The sequence below is a fragment of the Chlorocebus sabaeus genome, chromosome 11 (genome assembly GCF_047675955.1).
Source record: "Chlorocebus sabaeus isolate Y175 chromosome 11, mChlSab1.0.hap1, whole genome shotgun sequence".
In the NCBI taxonomy this organism is placed as follows: Eukaryota; Metazoa; Chordata; class Mammalia; order Primates; family Cercopithecidae; genus Chlorocebus; species Chlorocebus sabaeus.
Window position 1 is genome coordinate 25781039 of NC_132914.1, and position 26791 is coordinate 25807829.

General features: G+C 39.7%; 1 protein-coding gene across 1 annotated transcript in view; it reads left to right on the top strand.

Moving 5' to 3' along the window:
• Positions 1 to 26791, top strand: part of IRAG2 (inositol 1,4,5-triphosphate receptor associated 2) — a 113728-nt gene that overhangs the window by 18716 nt on the left and 68221 nt on the right. Inside the window, exons 5-17 of the mRNA XM_073020553.1 lie at positions 1544 to 1623; positions 1712 to 1790; positions 3497 to 3655; positions 7144 to 7261; positions 10274 to 10324; positions 13540 to 13617; positions 16655 to 16711; positions 18529 to 18588; positions 18695 to 18759; positions 20273 to 20372; positions 22065 to 22199; positions 22981 to 23082; positions 24341 to 24504. Of these exons, the coding sequence (XP_072876654.1) occupies positions 1544 to 1623; positions 1712 to 1790; positions 3497 to 3655; positions 7144 to 7261; positions 10274 to 10324; positions 13540 to 13617; positions 16655 to 16711; positions 18529 to 18588; positions 18695 to 18759; positions 20273 to 20372; positions 22065 to 22199; positions 22981 to 23082; positions 24341 to 24504 (1248 nt within the window). The remainder of the gene's footprint in view (positions 1 to 1543; positions 1624 to 1711; positions 1791 to 3496; positions 3656 to 7143; positions 7262 to 10273; positions 10325 to 13539; positions 13618 to 16654; positions 16712 to 18528; positions 18589 to 18694; positions 18760 to 20272; positions 20373 to 22064; positions 22200 to 22980; positions 23083 to 24340; positions 24505 to 26791) is intronic.

Sequence of the window (26791 nt, forward strand, 5' to 3'; positions counted from 1 at the left end):
ACTTTGGAAGGCCAAGGTGGGAGGATCACCTGAGTCCAGGAGTTTCAGAGCAGTCTGGGCAACTTAGCAAGATCCTGTCTTACAAGTAATTAAAAAATTAGCCAGGTGTGGTGGCACGTGCCTATAGTCCAGGCTACTTGGGAGGCTGAGGAAGGAGGATTGCTGGAGCCCAGGAGTTTGAGGCTGCAGTGAGCTGTGACGGAGCCACTACACTTCAGCCTGGGTAAGAGAGTGAGGCCCTGTCTCCAAAACAAAAACAAACCAAAGGCAACCTCTTTGAGAAGTAATGTAACTTTAAGAAAGATAATTAATTGTAAACACTAATATAGAAGGTAGAAGGTAGTTTATGACAGTGATAAATAAAAGCAATCGAGATATTTAAAAAGAAACAATTGGACAAATTATAGTACTTCCGTACACTAGAATACTAGTCATTCAAAGTAATCATATTTGATAAGAGAAATTCATATGTAATTACTTCACATAAATAGGTCATAGATCCGTACGTGTAGTATAATCCCATTTTTGGAAGAAAAAAAATACGCGTAGGAAAATGTTAGAAAGGATTTATGCCAAAATGATTATTTTTGCGTAATGGTTTAATTTTTTGTTTTCTTATGAATTTAATATTTCTAAAATATGGAGGTTTGTATAATAAAGATATTAATAATTATAAAACAGCATGAAGACAAAAGAAAACCATTTTTACAACAAGTAGAAAGGAAAAAACATGGGCGGTAGAAACACAGAAGATAAGAGCAGAAACTCAGACACGGGGATGGACGTGAACACAGGAAGTCAGAACACCGAGTTCTTTCATTCCCCCAACATGTGACAGATATCTCACAATGACAAACAATGAGATGTAAACATATATTTTTGAATTTTGTGGCTGCTCCAGAGAGGTGCTTAGGTTAAGTAACAAAACTTGAATCATAATATAAGACTCCGAAAGGAAATGGTTGAAATGTTAATATGTTTATTTTACAGTTCAAGCTAGAGTGTGTGTGCTGCACAGCCTGTACAGAGGGCCTCCCAGATTCCAGAAGTAAAATGCCCGAAGTAAAATTAGTTGAGGTTCTATTTGGTTCTCCATGAGAAAGGGAAAATGTATCCCTGTCAATATGTCCCAAAGTATTCGTTGTTCATGTATTTCCTTCTCAATCTCTTAAGCCCCATGATCTTGCAACCTCCACAAGTCTCCACTTACCACTCCAACCTCTATCTATTTCCTAATCCACCGAGACCCCACATCTCCTAATCATACGCTGCCTACGTGTTTTCTTTTTCATATTAGCTAAAAGTGTATGGATGGTGGAGGGAATGCCTAATGTACCACCTACATTAGAAATGGTTGCACTAGGAACACAAACTCTTTTCTATTACTCTAAGTACCTAGCATAGTACTAGGCTCCAAATAGTTGTTGAATTAATATGTAATTAATATGTACAGAGCATAAATCTAAAAAAAAAAAAAGAGGACAAAACTGTGGTCAGGCAAAGAATCCTAGCTCACTGGTTTTGTTTTTTTTTTTGGCTACAGGGAAGGAGTGAATCATAGATTAAGCAGCATCATTGATGATTCTGTTTTTGAACAGGATGGCATAAAATCAGATGGAACAAGTATGTATGTGTTTCTTCAGGATTGTTCTGTTTTCTTACATTTGGAGAAAATGATTTTCTTTTCATAAATCTCTTGTATGTGTTTCAGTGAAGATGAGCACAGATAGAACAGATTCTACGTCGGGGAGCTTCGAGGCTTTGGGAGGAGACACATCTAAAGGAGTCTTGTAAGCCTTACTCTGCTTTCGCAAGTGTTTCAACTTCATTTTTCTTGTTTATATAAATCTATGTATTTCAGTTACGATAAAGTCACTTTGCTCTTTTTTTGCAGTAGAGTTAGCATAATTGATTTTAAATTCTTAACTGATTCTAATAACGCCTGCATTACAGTTTCACTAGGAACACAAATTCTCATGTGACTAGTAATCCAAAGATCACTTGCTCTCCTGAAGCCCTTCTCCTTCATTAATTTCATGAGCTTCTTGTAGGGAAAAAGTTCCACTTGAAGTAGGGTTATGATATTGACCTTAAGCTCTTTTGGAAATTATTTTAAAGCACTTCTTTAGTAGAATCTTTTAGACATGAATGAGAAAACCTGTTTCCCACGACGTGTAAGTTTTAGATATTAAGGAGAGTGGTTCTGCCTCTCCCTTATTTTATCTTTGCCACTTCGGGTTTATCCATAAAGAAAAGTGGTGTGGGCTGGGCGCGGTGCCTCATGCCTGTAATCCCAGCACTTTGGGAGGCTGAGGTGGATGGATCACTTGAAGTCAAAAGTTTGAGACCAGCCTGGCCCACATGGTGAAACGCCGTCTCTACTAAAAATACAAAAATTAGCCAGGCATGGTGGCACGTGCCTGTAATCCCAGCTACTTGAGAGGCTGAGACACGAGAACGGCTTGAACCTGGGAGGTGGAGGTTGCAGTGAGCTGAGATTGTGCCACTGCACTCCAGTCTGGGCGACAGAGCAAGACTCTATCTCAAAAGAAAAGAAAAGAAAAGAAAAGTGCAGTGGGAACTATGTTCTCACTGAGCTAGGCCCTGGGATAAGATAGCAAAAAAGAAAAGGAGGCCTGGGGCTCCATGAAACACACAGTCCAGACTCTGAAAGGATTTGTGAACTGATGTCATGGCAAATGATGCTCATAAACATTGACAAGTTATACAAAACATTAGGAAAGATGAGTCTGAATTGTGAGCCACAGACTGCAATGATAAGACTTTAGGAATTGTTTCCTAGCGAAACTTGCTGAGATTCCTTCACTGAAAGAATATAGGCTGGGCAGGGTGGCTTATGCCTTTAATCCCAGCACTTTGGGAGGCTGAAGCGGGCAGATCAGTTGAGATCAGGAGTTCAAGACCAGCCTGGCCAACATGGTGAAACCCCATCTCTACTAAAAATACAAAAATTAGCCGGGCATGGTGGCGCATGCCTGTAGTCCCAGCTACTCTGGAGGCTGAGGCAGGAGAATCACTTGAACCTGGGAGGCAGAGGATTGTGCCACTGAACTCCAGCTTGGGCGACAGAGCGAGACTCTGTCCCAAAAAATGAAGGAAAAAAAGAGAAAAGAATATCGTGTCCATTTATTTCAGGATCTCTCATATTCCAGGCAAAAATAGGAACTCTTCCGTTTAGAAGACAGATGTTGAGAGTGAGGAGGAAAAGAATCAACAAAAACTATGGAAGTTGATTTTACAACTGGCAAATGATGGCTACTCGGAAATTTTGGGAAACATCTTTGACGCTATTGTAGTAAACATCTGAATAACTATTATATCAATCGATTATATTTATGATGACAGATGAGGGTAAAGTTAAAAAAAAAAAAAACTCACCAGAATATCAAAATTTGGTTTGTTTAACCATATACCTTATTTTATTAGAAGGCATTAGTGACGTGAAGGTTATTTTCATCTATTCTTTCACTTGCAGAGAGGTGTCTGATTTGATTGCCTACATAGCAGACCTTCATTTCAACAAACAAAAACTTGAAGAAGAAAATAATAAGTTTAAGTTGGCTTTAGAAAACCTGGAAGAAACTAACAGCCAGTTATCAGAGGACTGTACCGAATTGCGCCTTCAGGTAAAAAGGTGAGCCACAGTAGGGTCCGGTGTGCTGGGAACTTTCAGTTCTTTTTTCTTTTTAAAAATACCTTTTAAAAATTGAGAGTCACATAGCATAAAATTCACTCTCTTAAAGTATACAATTCAGTGTTTTTAGAGTATATTCTCTGGCTGGGCATGGTGGCTCATGCTTGTAATCCCAGCACTTGGGGAGACTGAGGCAAGTGAATCACTTGAGGTCAGGAGTTTGAGACCAGCCTGGCCAACATGGTGAAACCCCATCTCTACTGAATATACAAACATTAGCTGGGCATGGTGGCACGATCCTGTAATTCCAGCTATTCTGGAGGCTGAGGCAAGAGAATCGCTTGAACCTGGGAGGCGGAGGTTTCAGTGAGCCAAGATTGTGCCATTGCACTCCAGCTTAGGTGACAGAGCAAGACTCTGTCTCAAAAAAAAAAAAAAAAAAAAAAATTGAGTATATTCTCAAGGTTGTGCAATCATCACCATTATCCAATACCAGGATATTTTCATCACTCCAAAAAGAAACTCCATACTTATCAGCAGGCACTCTCCATTTCCTCTCTTCTTAGCCCCTGGCAATCTCTATTCTACTTTCTGTCTCTATAGATTAGCCTATTCTGGGCATTATATATAAATGGAATCATACAATATGTGAACTTTTATGTGTAGCTTATTTCACTTAGCTTAATGTTTTTAAGGTTCATCCATGTTATAGTGTGTATTACTACCTCATTTCTTTTTATGGCTGAATAATATTCAATTGTATAGATATATCAGATTTTGTTTATCCATTCTTCAGATGATGGACATTTGGGGTGTTTCCACTTTTTGGCTATTAGGAATAATGCTGCCATGAACGTTCGTGCATGAGTTTTTGACTGGAAATGTTTCTTTCGTTCTTTTTTTTGTTTTGTTTTTGTTTTTGTTTTTGGAGACAGGGTCTCACTTTGTCACCCAGGCTGGAGTACAGCAGCATGATCTCAGCTCACTGCATGCAACCTCCATCTCCTGGGCTCAAGTGCTCTTCCGGCCTCACCCCCTCCCCAGGTAGCTGGGACTACTGGCACATGCCACCATGCCTGGCTAATTTTTGTGTTTTTGTAGAGACAAGGTCTTGCAATGTTGCCCAGGTTGGTCTTGAATGCCTGGTCTCAAGTAATCTGCTCACCTCGTCCTCCCAAAGTGCTGGGATTACAGGAGTGAGCCACCATGCCCAGTCATATGTTTCACTAAAGCACTCTCATCCTCAAAATCTTTGACCTTGTCTAGTCCAGTCTCCAAACTAATCTTTAAAAAAGTTGCTTACCTCAAGTCCTCTTCATTTCACAATGGCTTATTTATTATTTAACTGAAATATAAAAATTCAAAGTTTCTTTAACAAAACTGCTTTGAATGAATGTGTTGGTCAGGATTTTTGGTTGGAAGCACTGGAATCTAACTCTGGTTAAATAAGCAGTCAAGAAACATATCTGAAAGGAATTAAGTAACTCACATAATGGACAGAAAGGCTGGAGAATCCAGATGGGCAATCAGAATGCCACTGTCTACAAAATTAAGCCACGTGTCTTTCTCTTTTCTCCTTCCTCTAATCCTTTCTGAAGAGTGTCTGTTTCCTTTGGGTTCCCGCAACCTAGTTTTGATACTGTCTAGTTGTCCCATCATAGTGTAATTTGTTTTCTGTATTAAATGTTGAGGCAGGAGAGTTCCCTTGACCCCTTGTGGGACTTGCAACAAGGATGGCTTGTTTGCTCAGCTGCCACGCTCCAAACCCTTGAAGGAGGGGGAGCATGCAGGTGAGCAGGTATAGGAGCTGGCGTGAGTGCCTTTGGGTGCCAGCAGGCACAAACCCCGTACCAGCCTGTGGCAGCATCTAGGGGTTGCCCACAACCTCTGGAGCCCCAGAGGGCCTGTGTTACAGGTAATACTCTTTTAGCATTTGCCATCCATGGACAGCTAAGAGTTAAACTAGCTCAGTGGAGGATCAGGGTGACAGCCTTTTTCACCCTGCCCTCTTGGTACCTGGGTTCTTGTCCAACATCCAGGAAGAATCAGGTCACACAGACTTGAAGGATGGTGAACGTGGAGATTGTATCCGGTGGTGGATGTGGTTCTCAGCAGGATGGGGAGCTGGAAAGGGGATGGCGTGGAAAGATAATCTTTCCCTGGAGTTTAGCTGTCCCAGCCAAACTCCTGCCCGACAGTCCCTGGCCAAACTCCTCTCTGACCTTAGTCTCTGATGTCCAACTGCCTCTCCTCCTCTTGACATTCAGAGCTTCTTCTCTTCTCTCCTCTTTCATGCTGCTCTGCTCCTCTGCCAGTGGAGCTTGGAGTTTTTATGGGTACAGGATGGGGGCGTGGTGGGCCAAAAGGCAACATTCAGGTGGGAAAATGGGGATGCAAAGTTCTCATTTAGGGCCATGGGTCCGGGCTTGAGGATGGAACCCTTGCCAGGGACCCTGCCCTTTTCTACCTAGTATTTCCCTGCCTCCTGTTTATATCACTGTGACCTCCTTGATGGGAGGAACTATGTCATATTCATCCTGTTTAGCCTAGTGCTTAGTAGAATATCTACTGTAGAACAGCACTACCTTCCTTCCAGTTGCCTACAAGCCAGAAACCCTTATCTCTTTTGATTCTTATCATACTGTATTGTCATTATGATTGTCTATTTACTCCACTAGGCTATAAACTCTAGATGAGTAGAGTTCTCTGGATTCAGTCATTCTTCCCTTCTTCGATGCCTAGCTCAGTGCCTGGGACAGGTTCAGCCCTCAATTAGTATTTGTTAAATGATCAATGTAATTTCTTAGGAAAAAAAGTGTATCTTCTTTGAAGCCTTTGTTCCCAAGGGAACAGTCTATAATCTAGTGGGAGCTGCAAATAGGTAATTTCATGATATGGATTACCATAATTCATTTAATCAGTTTCCTGTTGGTGGATGTTTAGGTTTTTTTCCAATGCTTTGTTATAATCAACAGTATGATAAACTTCTTTATAGGATATGTCATATAGAGACTTGGTAATTATTTATTTGTTTAGTTGTCACCTCTCTCCATAGTGTGTAAGCTCTATAAGGCCAAGGACCACGTCCCTTTGTTCACCATTGTAGCCTGCATTGTAGAGCACCTAGAACACGGTATTATTCAATAAATATTTGTGGAATAGCATTAACTAACATTACATCTTAGTAGGGGGAAAGAACCAGGTGATTCAGCCAGTGATGAATTTCAAAGGGATCCTCTAAATCTTTAGCTTCAGGAATACATTTGTCTGTTTTCCCCCTAGTCTCCATTCCCCACTCCCCACTTTCTCCAAATTCCTTCCTTTTCCAAGGACTGAAAGATCATGGGTATATTTTTACTATTGTGGGCATCTGGTTTAAGCCTTTAGTGGTTTTCAACTTGGGTCCAAAATAGTCCTTGGCTGTTCTTAGTGTCTTTGACGGTTATATTTGAGGTTTTGCTCATGGCCTTCTCCCCCCACCCCCACAGTGCCCACCAGGCTATTATGAGAACAAATCTGTTAAAAGAAGAACTGGAGGAACTGAAACTTAGTATGAATGCTTCAGAAGAGCAGAAGAGCATGATTGTAGCCCAGAGCAAACAATTAGTAAGTCATCTATTGTAGTACTTTGAATTTGGCATATAATTTACATAACTGAAATATACAAGAGGACTTATCTGGTGGAACATCAGAAGTCAATAGGCTGATGAATGAATTGGTAACACTTTAGAAAAGTAAAGGCGGGTAGGATTTTCAAAAATCTGTGCTTTTCTTTTCTTTTCTTTTCTTTCTTTTCTTTTCTTTCTTCTTTCTTCTTTCTCTTTCTTTTCTTTTCTTTTCTTTTTTTTTTTTGAGACAGGATCTTGCTCTGTTGCCCAGGCTGGAGTGCAGTGGCAGGATCATGGTTCACTCCAGCCTCGACCTCCCAAGCTCAAGGGATCCTCCTGCTTCAGCTTCCAAAGTGTTGGGATTATAGGCGTGAGCCACTGTGCTTGGCCTCCTTTTCAATCAAGATTTAAATGTTTTACGTGTTTCTCAGTCACATTCACAATAGTTTGTGAAAATCCAGAAAATATTTAGAATGCCTCCTAAAGTCAATAGGAGAATTCAAAAATATCTGATACTAACAACCACTTGAATTAAAAAAAAATCTGTGGAACTTTCACCTTTTTTCTCAGATTAAAAAAAAAGTCAGTTCTCTCAGTACTTACAGGTTACTGAGAAGCCCCATAAATCATTCCTTATGCTAAATAAGCACAGGCTTGTAATTTCAGAGCGAAAGACTCATTCAGACTAAACTTTAACTCAGATGCCAGAGAAGTGATCATTTTTATTGAGAAGCTTCAACTGTTGAATAGAGAATTAGTAATAATCTTCAGAATCCTGATAGATTCCAGCAGTACTCTAGCATGGTTAACTGTGGAAAGAAGTGGCTGAAAGTCATTCCGACTAATTTGTTTCAGGTATCAGTTGCAAAACTGTTGTTAGTCACTAAATCACGGAGAGACTTGGTTCCAGCCCTGTGGCGGTCCCTTACGACCTCCCACAAACAAAATAACCTCGTTTAGCTTAGCTCTTGCCTCAGTAGTAAAATGTGGGGACTAGACCATTGAATTTCAGGTCTTCTGTGACCCTGCAAGTCTATATGGATGCATTATAGGACAGACTCCATCTGGGACCACTGAGGAGCTTCTAACTGAAGGCCATGGAGAGAACTGGTCAAGAGCCCACGCTTGGGAGTCAGACTGCCTGCATTCGAGTTCTGGTTCCAAGGGCTGTGTGACTTTAGCCCTGCCACATAATCACTCTAAGCCCCTGGGTCCTCCTAGATAAAATGGAGATAACAATACTGTTTACCCTAGGGCTGGGAGGGATAAATGAGCTAGCGCGTATAAAGCATTCAATGTCCTTTTTTTCCTCTTAGGTGTTGGTAATGTTAAATTGCTATTGATTAAAGTGCAGAATTTTGGCCTGCACGGTGGCTCATGCCTGTAATCCCAGGACTTTGGGAGGCTGAGGCAGGTGGGTCACTTGAGGTCAGGAGTTCAAGACCAGCCTGGCCAACATGGTGAAACCCCGTCTCTACTAAAAATACAAAAATTAGCCGGGCATGGTGGCACACAATTGTAATCGCAGCTACTTGGGAGGCTGAGGTGGGAGGATCGCTTGAACCCAGGAGTTGGAGACCGCAGTGAGCCAAGATTGTTCCATTGCATTCCAGCCTGGGTGACAGAGTGAGACTTGGTCTCAAAAAATAAATAAATAAATGAAAGTGCAGAGTCCTAGATACAGAACCCTAATCATTTTGCATTTTGTAGTGCTTTATAATTTCAAAAGATTTAGTTAATACTTCATCTCATAGGTAATAATAGAAAATCTGTAAAGTAGAAACAAGTTGCTGTATTTTTGTATACTAAAAAATATAATAGAGCAATAAAGTTCAGAGAAAGTTTTTAATTGTTCAAAGTCAATTGTCTAATCAATGATAGATCTAAATTAACCATTCTGTGGTGTATATGTACTTCAGAACATCATATTATACATGATAAAAGCATATGATGTTATTTATCTGTCAATTTTTTTAAAAAATGGTAGGGCCGCCGGGCGCAGTGGCTCATGCCTGTAATCCCAGCACTTTGGGAGGCTGAGGTGGGCGGATCGCCTGAGGTCAGGAGTTCAAGGCTAGCCTGGCCAACATGGTGAAACCCCATCTCTACTAAAAATACAAAAAGTAGCCGGGTGTGGTGGCAGGCGCCTGTAATTCCAGCTACTTGGGAGACTGAGACAGGAGAATCACTTGAACCTGGGAGGCAGAGATTGCAGTGAACCGAGATTGCACCATTGCACCCCAGCCTGGGCAACAAGAGCGAGACTTCGTCTCAAAAAAAAAAAAATGGTAGGGCCAGAATTGAACTCAGGTATTCAGATTTTAAGTACATGGATGGGGGGTGGGTGTTTATTATTATGTCAATGAAATCCTAGCTTGAGATATTTTTTCTTTCGTTTTTATATTATAAGGGTAATGCCTATTTACTTTATAAAAATAAAAAAATGCATATTAACAAATAAAAAGTTTTGCAAAATTCTTAACCTACCTGTGAAATTTACTGTTAACATTTTGGCAAATAACCTGTCCTGAAATATATTGATTTTTTTTTTTCTGATGGTTCTGAATTTGAGGCTGTTAATTATAAAACAATTTTGATGCTCATATGTTGTGATGATGTTGAATCTGAGAATATCCACAACTTGAGATAGAACGCTAGAGCTCTGTGCTTTCAAGGTGCTATTTAAATAGCTGAGTTTACCACTACCTGTCATAAATGAAGTAGCAGGGAAAGAAGACAGGTTGTTACTTTTTTGTTTCTTTTGCCTTTTCCTCCCTAACAACCATAGTTACAAAGAGTCCAAGAGGAGAACGACTTCACTTAGATCCCCAAGAACCTGTTAGCCAAGGCTTAACCCCACATTGAAAATATTTTCAGAATAGGCTCATTTGTGATAGGTGAATGCCACATTTAAAGTTGGTACAGAATGTCAATAGCCTTGGAGGTAAATATGTGGTATTTTCATAAACATCTTAAATACGTTTTAATTATTTTTCTCACAATGAATTAGGAGACAGAAAACCGGGCTCTGATTCTTAAGATTCGGATTCTACAGGAAGAGGTATGTCAGAATCGTTAAACACTGGTATAGACAAACATGCAAATCATATCATTGTGATTTATGGCTGTGGGTTAAATAAAAATCATGTAAATGGTCAGGCTCCTATAGGCCAGAGAGCAGGTTGACTTGTCAAATTACAAGTGAGGAGGAGTGGATGGGATTTTTATGTCTGAACAGAGGAACTGTTACTTTTGCAATTATTCTTGGAAGAAATGGGATTTAAGAAATTCAAATTTAAGATGAAATACAATGAACCCATCTAAACAATATCCAAATCAAGAAGGAAAATATGGATGTTATCTAATGACTTTCCTTTTTTTTTTTTTTTTGAGACGGAGTCTCGCTCTGCCGCCCAGGCTGGAGTGCAGTGGCCGGATCTCAGCTCACTGCAAGCTCCGCCTCCCGGGTTCACGCCATTCTCCTGCCTCAGCCTCCCAAGTAGCTGGGACTACAGGCGCCCGCCACCTCTCCCAGCTAGTTTTTTGTATTTTTTAGTAGAGACGGGGTTTCACCGTGTTAGCCAGGATGGTCTGGATCTCCTGACCTCGTGATCCGCCCGCCTCGGCCTCCCAAAGTGCTGTGATTACAGGCTTGAGCCACCGCGCCCGGCCAATGATTTTCCATTTAATTCCATTGAACAAAGTGGCAAAAGTCTTAAGTCTAAGATTCAAATCTTAAATTCACTGAAAAAAGGACCTTGGAAAGACCATTTATCTTTTCTGGGCTAACAGTACCTATGCCATGGAATTATTTTCGAGATTAACTAAGATAATTCATGTGAAGCCATCTGGTAAACCACAATGCACCTTATAAGTATTAGGAAATATTAGTACAATCTCAGAGAAAAGGAGTATAATTTTTTTAACGCAACAAAATTGAAGCATTGGAAGAACAGGGAACAAGCTACTAGTAAGTTACTATTTTGCAGGGAAAATTCCTTTTCTAATACATACCATTTGAATATCAAGTAGTATGCCAGTTTAAAAATTTTGCTTTTATATAAGGCTATCAGAAGTATTTATGAAGCTGTGCTGCACAATCTGGAGAGTTATTCAAAATGTGGGCCAAGTTAAAATTTTATAAAATTATAAAATTTTATAATGGATTGGAAAGGAACAACTAAAGATTGGAAAGAAAGCCTACATTAGATTCAGAGCTGGTATAGCCACAAGGCCAGGCTTTTGTGAAACTAGTGCTTTACAGTTAAATTTCTGATGTAAGATATTTTTCTCCTCCTATTTAAATGATTCTCCTCTTGTTTAAATGAGTGACAAGTATCAAAGAATTGTACCAAACCAGTTCAGAATTGAGATAGAAGGAAGACTAAAAGCCCTTCATCATGAAATAGCATTGCAATTATTGACTTAAATTAGAAAATGAAGATAAATGTTGTCACTAGCTAAGATTCCTTTGGGAGGTAAAAATCTGATGCATTGTGAAGAGTAACATCACAATGGTTTGGGTAGTGATTCACTTTTATTCATTCATTCAACACATGTTCATTGGAAGACCTTAGAGCTATTGTAAGTGCTGAGTATGAGCTTAGCAGAATAGCTCATGTGGAACTAGTGTGTTAGATGGTAATAAGAGCTATGGAGAAAGGAAAAGCAGAAAACAGAATTAAGGCAGGGAGGAGTGCAATTTAAACTAGGGTGGTTAGGAAAAGCAGCCTTATGAAGCTAATCCTTTGATTCAAAACTGGGAAAGGAGGTTTATCTGTGAAAGAGCCTTCCAGGCAGAAGAAATAGTAAGCTCAAAATCGTGAGGCTGCAGCCTGCCTGCTATTGTGGAGGGACAGCGAGGCCGGAGTGTCTGGAGCAAAGTGAGCAAGTAGCAAGAGATGCAGGCCAAGAGCTGGAGGGTCCAGACATAAGGGGCTTACACAGGCATCCTAAGGATTCTGGCTTTAAAAAAACAAAACAAAACAAAACAAAAAAACACACACTTGAGTGAGATGGGAGCCTTTGAAGTGTTTCGAGAAAAGGAGTAGTGTGATCTAATTCCATTTTAACAAGACAACTCTGGCTGCGGGGTTTAGAATCCATTGTAGTGGGGCAAGAGGAAAAGCAGGAAGACCAATTAGGAGGCCTTTGAAATGATCCAGTCAAAAGCTGATGGGGGCTTGGACTGAGCAGTTGCAGTGGAGGTGGACAGAAGTGTTTGGATCAGGAAATGCTTTGTAATATATCCAAAGATATTTATTATGTTTTCAGGTAAGAAGGAAATTTTCTTTTGGTTGTTTCTAGCGTCTCAGTGAAATACAAAGCAAAATCATCAGCTGAGAGTGAGGATGTTGGAGGGGGTATTGGAAATTTGAGGAAAGAGAAGGAATGAAATGAGCTGGGGGTTGGAAAATTTTTTGTAAAGGGCCTGATTATAAATATTTTTAGGCTTTGGTAGCCACAAAAATCACCTTTGCGTCAACTACTTACTTCTGCCTTTGTATTGTGAAAGCAGTCATAGACAGTACGTACCCAAATGGGCACAGCTGTGCTCCAATAAAACCTTATTTACAAAAACAGGTGTAGATTTGGCCTTTAGGCCTTCAGGGGTGGAGATTTGGCCTTTAGGGGTGGAGTGAGGGGCTAGGCATAGTTTGCCACCCCCTGATTTAGGTCAAAGGCAATATAGATATACCAGGATGATATGATACGATAACCAGTAAACACTGAGGTTAAAGACCATGAATTAAACGGTGACCTGTCTGTTCATGCTTTCTTTAAGCATGTTCTTCTGAAAGGGTACTGGAGTGGGTGGTAAGCTAATTTAGGTAAATGCTAAGAAGCAGAAGTTAGGCAGGGAATGGAGGCATTTGGAAGGGAATGATTATAATGATTGCCCAGGGAAGAACTGAAGCTAAATAAAGAGGGGTCTGAGTTCATGGGAAGGTTGAAGGATAATGAAAAGGTGGTCGGATCAATGGATTGCAAGTTCCAGGGGGGACTGAAGGTTTGTGGGTATAGAGGAAGTAATCTGGAAAGGCAAGAGGTGGTTGTTGAAGAGCGGGATGCTTGCAATTAAGGTAATGGAGGGGCTGCAGTGACTGGTAATAACAAGTTTGAATTTATGACTATGGGAGTAGCAGCTGAGGTTGAATGGAAGATAAAAAGGCAATACTGAGAGTGATGAAATACCACCTCCTAAAAGAGACTTTGATTGTCCTCATGTTTTATTTTTCTTGGTGCTAAATCTAAGAATACTATCTTTTACATTAGAATATCAAGAACGTCATGGATATAGACAGACTGGAAAAGAAGATTGAAGACTTGTCTAAAACTGAGACAGAGCACCAAGTAAGCACTTCCCAAATACTGGTAAAATATTTTTTTTCTGTCAAACCAGTATGATTTTATGAAAATGTCTATGCCTCATTGACAAATTAAGCTTTGGTTATAAATTCTGAAACTTATCTACAAAATATTTGAATTATATAAAAGCTAGTTTCCTTTTCCTTTTTTTTTTTCTTGGCAACTGCTTTACTGATATGTAATTCACATGCCTTAAATTTCATCAACTTAAAGTATACAAGTCAGTGTGTTTTAGTACATTCACAGAGTTGTGCAACCATCACCAAAATCAAGTTTAAAACATTTTCATCACCCCGAAAGAAATCCCTTTAACAGGAACCACCCCCCATCCACCATCCTCACCCCAACCCTAAGCAGCCACTAATCTATTGTGTGTCTCTATAGATTTGTCTATTCTGTACATTTAATATAAATGAAATCATATAATATGTTGCCTTTTGTGTGTGACTGATTTCACTTAGCATAATGTTTTTAAGGTTCATCCATGTTGTAGCATGTATTACTACCTCTTTTTATGGCTGGATAATATTCTATATGGATATATCACATTTTGTTTGTCCACTCATCAGGTGATGGACGTTCAGGCTGTTTTCACTTTCTGGCTATTATGAATCATCTGCTATAAACATTTGTATGCAAATTTCTGTGTGTACATATGTCTTGATTTCTCTTGGATATATACCTAGGAGTGAAATTACTGGGTCACTTGATGTTTCTATGTTTGTTTATTTATTTATTTATTGAGACAGAGTTTTGCTCTTGTTGCCTAGACTGGAGTGCAATGGTACAATTTCAGCTCACTGCAACTTCTGCCTCCAGGTTCAAGGGATCCTCCTGCCTCAGCCTCCTGAGTAGCTGGGATTACAGGCGTGCACCACCATGCTCAGCTAATTTTTGTATTTTTGGTAAAGATGGGATTTCACCATGTTGGCCAGGCTGTTCTCAAACTCCTGACCTCAAGTGATCTGCCCACCTCGGCCTCCCAAAGTGGTGGGGTTACAGGGGTGGAACACTGCACCCAACCTTGTTTTTATGTTTAAACTTTTAAGGAACTGCCAGGCTGTGTTCAAAGTGGCTGCACCATTTTATATTCCACCAGCAGTGCATGAGGGCTCAAATTTCTCTACATTCTTGCCCAAATTTCTTATCTTTTAATATTATATGGCAATTTTTAATTTAATTGTATCTGATTTTATGAATTTCAGGAAATACTTCAGATATTGTACCTTCTTTTTATTTTGTTTTTTTTGTAGTTTACCAACCTCAACCTGAGATATTGTACCTTCTTAATGCTAAAAATGAGGAGAGATGGGAAAAATTTATCCCTAATTAAGAAATTATACCTTACAAAAATATTTTTTGTCTAGATAGTGTCTAAAAAGTCTATATTTCATACATATTTTTGTTATCTGTCATACATTTTCATCAGGAAACAGATGACAATGACTAGTCAATTCATGAATTTGTGTCATTCTTATTGTCATCTCTAATGGCTTATTTGAGAAATATTTTGTTGTATGTGTCTGAAATGATGATATAGTTAAATTTCATATCTATATGTAGAGTTTTCCAGTTTCCTAGCAGAAACTAGCATTTCATGTGTGTGTTTACATATATATATATATATATAAAACAACAGTTATAATTTAAACATCAATTTTTTAAAAAATTAACAAATAATTAGTTAATTATGAATTTAAAGACAGGCTCTCTGTCACCTGGGTGGTAGTGCAGTGGTATTATCATAGTTCACTGCCGCCTTGAACTCCTGGGTTCACGTGATCTTCCCATCTCAAACTTCCAAGTAGCTGGGAGTGCAGATGCACACCACCATGCCCATTTAATTTATTTTTAAATTTTTTGTATAGATGAAGTCTTGCTATGTTGCCCAGACTGATCTTGAACTCCTTCCCTCACATGATCCTCCTACTTTGGCCTCCCAAAGCACTAAGATTATAGCTGTAAGCCATCATGCCCAGCCTTCTTAGACATTAAAATTAATTCTACACTAGGAGTGGCTGTCTATGCAAAACACAAGTGTGATAAACTAGTGGAAAGAACCAGAAGACATGGGTTCAGATACTGTCTTTTGTACTTAAAAATTTTATAACCTCAAGCAAGCTTTAAGTCTAAATTTTCACATCTACTAAATGGATGTGATGTTCGTACCTATCCCACAAGCTTGTTATAAACTTAGATGATGATGTGATTATATCCAGTGTATAAGATTACGGTGATGATTCTGCTTCTGACCATGATGATTATTTTTTCAGGTTCTCAATTCGGTCAATATACATTTTATTCATTCTACAGTATGTAGCAGCATATGCCAACAAGCTTGCTTTTGATTTGAATAAATTGATATATCCTTTATATTCACTTAGCTAAAAGAAATCTTAAGCATTGTTAAACTACGTTGTTTTTTTTTTTTTTTAATTTAAATTTTAGTTTTAGAGATGAGAGTCTTGCTCTGTCACCTGGGCTGAAGTGCCGTGGTGTAATTATAGCTCACTGCACCTTCAAACTCTTGGGCTCAAACCACCCTCCAGCCTCAGCCTCCTGAGTGCCTGAGACTACAGGCATGTGCCACCATGCCAGGCTACATTGTTTTTAAAAGGGGAAGAGTCTTCTATGTGTCCTCATGGAATCTCTATGTTCATATTCTATCTAGACTTTTTATTTTCACCAAAAAAGTGAAGATTCTGAACATTCCTTTACTATGTTAAGTGTGGAATGGTGGGAAGGGCACTTGGCTGGAGCTGGAGACTTGCATTCCAGGCTCAGCTCTGCCATTGACAGTGTGTGACATTGGGTGGGTGAGTTTCTGGGTAGTGTGGAGCTTTGGTTTCCTCATTGGTAAAGTGAGTTGGCCTCTAGAGTTGGATGTGAAAGTTCTTTGTAAAGTGAAAAATATATTCGTGTTAGAGGTGCTTCAGAAACACCTTACTGGAATGATTTTATGGCACTGTCCTTTCACCAAAGCAGTGTCCCAACAGCCTTCCCTAAATCCGTCTCTTTTCAGATGCAGTTACACACATATGAGAACACTTTGCTTAATAAAGATACAAGTTTGCAGAAGGTTGGTATTGTTCCTTACCACAAAGGCCCATGGAATTGGCTAGCTCTCTCTAAATCTGATTCTTTGTGTTTTTTTGACGGAATCTTGCTCTGTTGCCCAGTCTGGAGTGCAGTGGCGTGATCTCAGCTCACTGCAACCTCCACCTCCCAGATTCAAGCGATTCTCCTGCCTCAGCCTCCTGAGTAGCTGGGATTACAGGTGTTTTGCCACCACGCCAGCTAATTTTTGCGTTTTTAGTAGAGACGGGGTTTCCTCATGTTGGCTAGACTGGTCTTGAACTCCTGACCTCAGGTGATCCACCTGTGTCAGTCTCCCAAAGTACTGGGATTATAGGTGTGAGCCACCGTGCCCAGCCTAAAGAATCGGATTCTAATATGATGTCATGAGACTTTCCTTTATAGTACTTTATAAAAATAAGTTTGAACTTATCTTCTGTAAATTCTGGTGGTGTTCATCCACATATGTGACAAATATTAGTGTGCCAGTCTACCAGTCATTGGCTAGATACTGGTGATGTTGTTTTAATTTCTAACAACATAAATGAGTCTGCAGCCATTCATTTTAGGGTGGAAGAAGAATATATACCCAAATTATTTGAAACCTAATTTGATTGATTGATTAGATAGACATGTAGATAGATATCATTCTATTCTTGTATCCTGTGATTGTAGCCAAGGATACTGGCTACAAAGGTGCTGGTTACAGTGACTTTAAGAGACACAGGAAGGAACACAGCCTAATCTTCCACAATAATCTTCCACAGTCCAAGACAGGGAAATGAAGAAAGCATGATATTTGCCACTCATCTTTCCCCTGCACATTTTGAAGTTTCAAAAGAAACATGCATAGCTGTGGACTTTGACTGGGATACTGAATATTGTCCTAACTTGATGTCTTCATTGTGCGTGTTCTCTATGTAATGATATTGTGATAGTAGTGGCTACTCAGTTTCTCCCTAACTCTGGTCTTCCCACCATTCTGCACTCCTGCTCAGGGTTCATCAGGCATTGATTGATCATCTCCCATGTGCCAGCCACCATGCTAGCCACGGGATAAAATTAGAGATCAGGTACTTACTACCTGTACCTTTTGGTCTTGTAGAACAAAACCATGATTTGAAGGAGGTATCATTAGAACTGGAAAAAAATCAGATGCCTTAATTTCATCGGTCACTTGCAAGATTGATTTTTCTTTAACACATCATGATGATAAATATAATTTCGATTTGGGCTTAAAAATCACCTTTTAGAGTTTGATTCCACTGGATCGGACAAACACAGATTATATTGACACCAGTTACATATTGCTGCCTTTTTGTCCCCGCGTGTGTGTGTGTGTGTGTGTTTGTTTTTGTTTGTGACGATGTTTCGCTCTTGTTGCCCAGGCTGGAGTGCAGTGGCGTGATCTCAGCTCACCACAACCTCCACCTCCTGGGTTCAAGTGATTCTCCTGCCTCAGCCTCCCGAGTAGCTGGGATTACAGGCATGTGCCACCACACCTGGCTAATTTTGTATTTTTAGCAAAGACGGGATTTCCCCATGTTGGTCAGGCTGGTCTGGACCTCCCGACCTCAGGTGATCTGCCTGCCTCGGCCTTCCAAATTGTTGGGAAAACAGTCGTGAGCCACTGCACCCAGCCATCCTTGTGTGTTTTTAATCACAAACACTGACTGGTTCAGTTTTCAAATAGTGAGACTTGTAGAATCGCATGATGATTGGGCATTTACAATTCTTCTGTGGCTCACATCGATAGTCTAATAAATATGATTTGGTAGACCCATTACTTTTTTGCTATTATTTCTCTCTTCTACTTTTCAGAAAGGCTTATATATAGAAGAACTTAAATCAACCATCATAGAATATGGAAGCATTATAGAGGTATACCTGTTGTTATTAATAATCTCACAGCTTGCGAGGTAGGCTTGTTAAATGTAAATTCCCCGCTAGAGTAACATGTACAGCCTAATGTTGTGTGCAATTCCAGAATTTACGAGGGGATAAAAATAAACTGGCTCATGAGTTACAGCACTTGCAACAGGAACTCATCACGTAAGTAGAGGGCAACCCTTGCCGGCCTCCTCTTTTGTTCCTCTACCCTACATTATTGGCAAATTGAGCTTTGTATGTGCCACATTCTTTTCTTCTATACCTTTGTGTGTGACATTTTCTCTCTTTTTCTCCATGAGAACTTCTTTGTGAGTTTCCTATGACCCCAACCTCCCTGATTGTCTTAGACAGCTCAGGTTGCTATGACAGAATACCATAGAATGTGTGGCTTCAGTAATACTCGTTTATTTCTTACAGTTTTGGAGGCTGGAACTCCAAAGATCAGGATGCCAGCAGGGTTGAGTTCTAGTGAGGGCCCCATACAAGGTTGCATATTGCTGACTTATCCTTGTACAAGCATGGAGGAAAGGCAGCCAGCTAACTCTTTGGCTTCTTCTTATAAGGACACTAATCCCATTCATGAGGGTTCCACCCTCATAACTTAATTACCTTCCAAGAGTTCCATTTCCAAATACTATCACATTGGGGTTAGGAATTCAATATATGAAATTTGGGGGGCACAGAAACATTCAGTCCATTGTGTTGACTTTCCCTTGCTTGCTTTTGCCTTACCCTGGAACTAAGTAACCCTTTTTTTCTTTCTTTCTTCTTCTTTTTTTTTTTTTTTTGTTTGGAGGTGGAGTCTTGCTCTGTCACCCAGGCTGGAGTGCAGTGGTGCGATCTTGGCCTGCTGCAACTTCCGCCTCCTGAGTTCAAGCAATTCTCCTGCCTCAGCCCCCCAAATAGCTGGGACTACAGGCATGTGCCACCATGCCCGACTAATTTTTGTATTTTTAGTAGAGACGGGGTTTCGCCATGTTGGCCAGGCTGGTCTCGAACTCCTGACCTTGTGATCTGCTTGCCTCGGCCTCTCCAAGTGCTGGGATTACAGGTGTGAGCCAGGGTGCCTGGCCTAAGTAGTTGTTCTGAATGTAAGCATGGCACCTTGTTCTCACCTCTCTCCTAACACACATCATTCTGTATGATAATCATTTGTTTCTGAATGTGAGTAATATGCTAGTCCGGGATCCATAGGAGTCACTCAGATAACAAAAATGAGTAAAGCTAATGGAATATGCACACACCTACATTATGCAAATGGCAAAGGAGATAAGTGCATTACCCACATAAAGGTAGAGGGGGCTACTCTGTTTAGCTTCAACTAATTGTGACATCAAAATTCTATGGACCTAGTCTGGCCATATCTTCTGATTTTGGAAGAAAAGCCAGAAATCCAGATTTTTAAGTGGCATTTTCTGATTTTTAACTGTTGGCACCAATTCTTTTTAAAAAATGTGGCCTGGTTTATGACCTTGTAGACTCACTGATCTGTGCAGCTCCTGGAGGATAGAGACGATTTCTGACCACTCTCCCTATTCCCAAGCACATTATACAATCCTTGGCACACATGGGTGCTGACTGATTGTTTGGTGATAAATGGACCCTATATTCTGTTGACTTCAAAAGTAATGTTGGAGACACACCTAACTAGACTATTGTTTTTGTTTTTTTCAAGAAATGGGATCCAGTTGAATGTTAATGGAGAGTGTAATAGTATCATCTCTGAAGGAGAAAAATCTTTACTTTATGAACTCACTCTTGCTCAGTCTGCAGAGGTAGGTCATTATAAGAAGATGGAAAGTTTTGAATGATAACTACTTCATGTGATAGCTTATGATGAAACGAAGGTTCACAGCTTGCCGAAACTACCAGGGACACTGAGAGAATGTGCTGATAGTTCTTAGAATCCAAGTCTAAAATTTCTTAGCTTGAGGAGAAAGGACCATTTTCAAGTTACGGCCGAAGGCTACAGCAAGGTTCAAGGTTTGTGGAAGTGTGCATTCAGGGACTTTGGGACTTTAGAAATGTTTATTTTCTTGACAGGACAGACAACCTGCACTGATCCCCAGCCTAGGGTACCAAAGGTAGCCGTAGATATCCATGAGTTATTTTTTAGAATTTTCCAAACCCTCAAAGTAAATATATTTATTAAAAAATAAAGATGCCCAGAAACAATACCAAATTTATTTGCTTTAGATTATAATTGTGTCAACCCAAATTAATGACATTGATTATTACATTCTGATCAGAAACAAGCATTTTCTTACATGCGTTTCAGTTAATAAGTGGCAAAATGAATGTATTAGTTTAAACAATTTCCATTTGTTTGGTAGACCCAGTACTTTATAACATGGGAAGAAATATTTTAAAAACCTTCTCGTAGATAAAGACATTCTGACTCCACTATGCTATATTTTCATTCCTTTGTATTTTCCAGTTTTGTGCTTGTTATGCTCAGAAATGCTTTATTTAGAAAAATGCTTTCTTTTCGCCATTTGATGGTCTCTTCCTATCTGCGGACGATGGATATGTCACAATGTTCTCCTGTTGACAGCTGTGATGCGACCTTGAAAGGAGAGAAAGAATGCCTTTGGGCAAATGCTATTTGAATTGCTTCTGCCAAGGATGCAGGGACAACATATGCTGCCTTCATCTGAAGCCATCTCCGGCAGCCCTGGACATTCTGCTGAGGGCTGTGCTTTCCTGACATTCTGTTTCAAATACTCATCATTTCACTGTGTTTTTGAAACCAAGCCAAACTGCCAGACTGAATGAAACTGTGGCAAATCTGCCACAGCAGTGTGTTTTTATCCTCAGTCCTCTGAGATAATAATGATGTCAAGATGCCAGTCCAGAAAGTTCTATAGTTCTAAACGCGGGGGTTATTAGCCAGCAAAGTTCTGGCTCTGAGGTTGACCGGATGATGAGTTGGGAAGTTTGTCTTCTAACTAGAATCTCGAAATGAGTCCTGTGACCTTTTCAACAGGCAGCAAAAAGAAGGCTTGGCTCATATATTTAAAATATGATAGGAGGCAGAGACTTTGAGAGAAGTATAGGGAATGTACTTTGTGAAACATCATATCGTCTTTTATGAATGGAAGGGAGACAAAAGAAGCCAACCTGTTTTCAGTGGGATCGATTGAGCAGCCCTCCTCCACCAATTCTTCCCCACTGGGTATTTCTTTACCTATTTTTATGTTAAAATTACAGCCATAACAGTTTATATCATCAGCATGTAAATGTCATCTGTTGATAAATGAGTTTTCCTTAAGACAGAATAAATGTTCAGCTGAAGCCATCCTAGAGAGAAAATGTCAACAGTATTTTTAGGATGTAGGAGAATTCCACAAGACTATTTAGAACCAAATGACAATGACATTAACTCATGAGCATCATTTTTGTTAAGTAAAAATAATGAATGTTCTCTATTCAGATGTCAGTTGTGGGCATTTCGATCATTGTTTCAGAACACTGACACTGAAAGGCAGCACAATGCAATCAAGTTGTCATCTCTGGACGCCATGATGGATCAAGAAATGCTGCTGTTACTAAGAGAGCCTGAGCAAAAAGGAGTGGAATTCACAGCCACTCTTCAGAAGCTGGTATCATATAATATACCTGTATTGTGGTGTTCCACTTTGGCTGGGAACATCTGTAGATAACTGACCTGCAACCTGTTTGCTGAGTCCAAATGCATCTGTGTGCTGCTGAGACCCAAATTAATACACTCTGAAAAGTGAAGGTTTTTCTCAAACCTTTCTGAAGCTAGCCTGTTAGTTCTGGGTCAATCAGGGCTAACAGATTGACCATTAGATATGGATTGCTTGAGGCTATTTTTTCCTGTGGGCTAATCTTTAGAATCAAAGGGCTGAAGAGGTGGTATCTATTGAACAGTTTCCTTCTTTCAGTTTTCTTTGGTTAATGGCTGGTATTTCTTTCTCCATTTTGATTTTTCACTGGAAACTCTGGATGATTGGAGAAATCAGGGAACAACATTTTCATGCTGGTATTGCCAGTCCCTTCCATAGTGCCTAGCATATAGTAGGTAGCATTTAGTTTGGTACATTTTGGCACATTTTAAAATGGTAAAAATAAGTGAAAATGGTTGTTTTCTTCTATTTAAAAAGATCGGTTTTGTTCTGGAAAATGATTATCTCTGTATATATTCAACATGTATAGAGCACCTGACAATATAACATATACACATGGCAACATCCTGGAATAAAAGAAAGTCACTGGGGGCATTAGATGCAAAGGAAGATACTCTGGTATTTTCCTGAGTTACCTATAGAGTAGAACTTTGGTCTCAATGGATTCTGATTGTATAATAGCATATGTCTTTCATCTAAATTCCTGGTTGAAGATGTGGAACTCTTTTTACAGCACGAAGAAATTTCTAAAATCGCAACCCTCACTGAAAGCTGTCGACAGTGGGTAAATAATCCAGAAATAACTGTGAGAGAAAAGTGGGAGGAGCAGCTTTCTGTAAGTGTTCTATATTTCGTGATTTTCCTGGTTTTTCTTCTACTTTGTTAAGCCAGGTAATAGTGTATACAGTACCATTTCTAAGACTTTATTGTAGTCTTCTGCTATCTTAGTCTGATCATGAGTGTAGAGTGTGTGTCCAGGGGTGTGTACGAGTGTGAGGGTGAAGAAAGAGGGAGTGAGTGTGCAGACATGTGAGATGGGATGGGGAGACAAATAATAAATACGATGATTTCATGAAAAAATGCATTTATCTCCTTGTAAGAATTGGCTAGTCTAAATTTAGATTTTTCCTTAGCCTATTAAAATTGCCTAACTTTGAAAGAATGATGATTGTGTAAAAGAATCTTATTCCTGAGACTTTGATGGTTTTATTGACTCAGGAACTTGCAGAACATTGGAAAAGCAGCAGCTTCTTAGGTAGCTATTCCCAGCTTTATTAGAAAGGAAGCATATGAGAAGGTATCCCTTTCATCTGTTCATCACATATTTACCTCTATTTCTTGACTGCCAGCCACTTTCTTGCATCCATCAGCCACTTAAGTTAAGCTAAAGAAAAAAGTAAACTCTGGAATATGATTTCAACACCTTTGCCAATCTAATTTTTTTTTTCGAGATGGAATCTCGCTGTTGCCCAAGCCTAGAGTGCAATGGCGTGATCTTGGCTCACTGCAACCTCCGCCTCCTAGGTTCAAGCAATTCTCCTGCCTCAGACTCCCAAGTAGCTGAGATTATATGCATGCGCCACCACGCCCGGCTAATTTTTGTGTTTTTAGTAGAGATGGGGTTTCACCATGTTGGCCAGACTGATCTCAAACTCCTGACTTCAGGTGATCCACCCACCTCGGCCTCCCAAAGTGCTGGGATTACAGTCAAACTAACTTTTTTAAGATAACATGTGAATATGATAATCAATAAGTACTGATATTATTGCATTATCTTGTCCCATCCTATTCTAAAGCAATTGTGATGACTGCTGAAGTTGTCAGGGACTAATTTAAGAAAAAGAAAGCGAAGCTCAGTTTTAGGGATACAATAAGCACTTTATACATACTTGTTACATTGACATAACCAATAGGATAGTCAATCTCTGGGCAATTGGGAATTGGTATTAATTGACATACAATTGAGAATTGGTATTCATTGACATACAATAATGCCATTGAGATGGAATGTCCACAGTTTTTTAGATTGCCTCTGTCATTTGTCTGTGTTTAACATTGGAGTACTGGGGTTTGTTTTGTGACTTTTCTTGTAGGAATTCAACAATATCATGGAAGAGAAGCTAGATCTTTGCATATTAATGCTGAGCAGCTTGGGAAATCACAAGGAGTCTCTTGATCAAGAATTTGCCCAATTAATAGAGATTTTGAAGAGATTCAGGCAGGAATATTTTTATTTCAGAAAAGAATTTCTTGCCAGGTGATGATCATTTATGTATGAGAAATCCATGCTTTATATACATGACATGTTTATGATCATGCCACTGCATTCCGTTTACTTTCTTCAAGTTGTATACATTGATTTCAGATGAGACTTTTTTCAGAGAAGACATCCTGTTTGACAATTCTGAATTGTAAAACAGTATGAAATTGACTTACCTGTTCAAAATTGCAAATGACAAACTATAAAATCTGTGGAAACTGGCCAGGCGCAGTGGGTCACACCTGTAACCCCAGCACTTTGGGAGGCCAACGCAGGCGAATCACCTGAGGTCAGGAGTTCAAGACCAGCCTGGCCAACATGCTGAAACCTCATCTCTACTAATAATACAAAAATTAGCCTGGTGTGGTGGTGCATGCCTGTAATCCCAGCTACTCGGGAGGCTGAGGCAGGAGAATTGCTTGAGCCCGGGAGGCAGAGGTTGCAGTGAGCTGAGATGGCACCACTGCACTCCAACCTGAGTAACAGAGTGAGACTCCGTCTCAAAAAAAAAAAAAAAAATTCTGTGGAAACCAGTATAATGAGTTATTTTTTCCCTGGAGAAGAAATTTGTAATTATGAAATATAGTCTTTTACCAGAAGAAGCCTTAGAGATCCTCTAGTAATCTCATAATTTTACAGAGGACTAAGGCATGAGGAGATAAAGTGAACTAAGGCCTGAGAGTTATTAATGGAAGCTCTGGATCTTGAAGCCAGCCTGTTGGCTCCTCCCTATTGGGTTTTATGTTTGACCTCAGTGTATCATGTTGGGCACTGGGCAACTAAATGTCAGTTAAATGAAGTCATAGGGAATAGATGATAACAAATATAAAATAGCTTACCCTCTTATCCTTTCTGTACCTTCAATTCTTATGATAATGGGGAAATTCTTGAAATTTTTACACCTTGGAAACTATAAGCACAGCAGTTATATCTTTTGTTAACCACCATTTATATAGCTGCTAGGACCATACTTAGCGCTCACTTAAGAAATACTTTTTGAGTAAATAGCAAATGAACATAGGTATATATTGCACTGGAACAAAATTTTAAAATGTAGTTAGAGACTGAGGAAAGCTTGAAGAAAATAGCCAGAAGAAACTATTTTATTCCCCCCAAATATAAGGAAACTAGATACCAGAGAGAGAGAATACCAGAGGAACTCTCAAGAAAATGGTCTTCTGCTTTCCCTAAGAAGCGGAGAAACCCACACTTCCCCATAGTGGTAAAAGATGTGGGCTAAGTGGACACGCAGCTTCCTTACGCAGATACCATCTCCACAAAAGGCAGTGTCAACATTCTTCTATTTAGCAACAAAGAACTATTTGGAGAGAGGTCTTCACTAATGTCATCTCAAAATAAGTGAATATTTTGTATTGTCCTACTTAGACATACAAGCAGCCTGGTTAAATAACAGTAGTTGTCATTTGTCTAGAGGCTACGGTGTCAGATGTAGTGCTAATAATTTGACATCTATTTATCTCCAGAGAGGTTCCATAATTTGCCCAAGGTCACCCAGCTGGGATTAAGGGATAGCTGGGATTCAGACCTAGTTCTGTCTGACTCCAAAACCTGTGTCCTTTCAATGGCTTATCTCCCACCATCAACTTGTTAAATCTGATACAAGAGTCTTTAAAAATATTCTGGGAACCTAGCATTGGGCAAAATACTCCTTATCAGCATAAGATGGTTATAACCTCTGGCTTCTGGACACAATTTAAAACTCACAAAGCCACATAAAGGCTACACACAAAATAATTTGACTGTGGATTTCAGCTATGAATAAGTAAATAGCCAGGTGCCCCGGCTCACACCTATAATCCCAGCACTCTGGGAAGCCAAGACGGGAGGATGGCTTGAGCCTGGGAGTTCAGACCAGCCTGGGCAACATAGCGAGACCCTGTCTTTACAAAAAAAATTTTTTTAATGAGCTGAGCATGGTGATGCATGCCTGTGGTCTCAGCTACTTGGGAGGTTGAGGTAGAAGGATTGCTTGAACCCAGGAGTTTGAGGCTACAGTGAGCTATAATTGTGCCAGTGCACTCTTGCAGCCTGGGAGACAGAGCAAGACACTGCCTCTTAAAAAAAAAAAAAAGAAAAGAAAAGAGAAAAGAAAAGAAAACAGAAAATGAATGGAGTATTTTGTGAGGATGAGAGAGAATTCTGTTTAGATGAGGTAGGAAATGTTTATTAAAGGTAAATTTTTAGGGGCTATTTGCTGAGGAAGAGAGGCTCCCATTCTGCTGTGGGACAAATGGGCTCTAGTGCTGGAGAATGGAAATCAGTG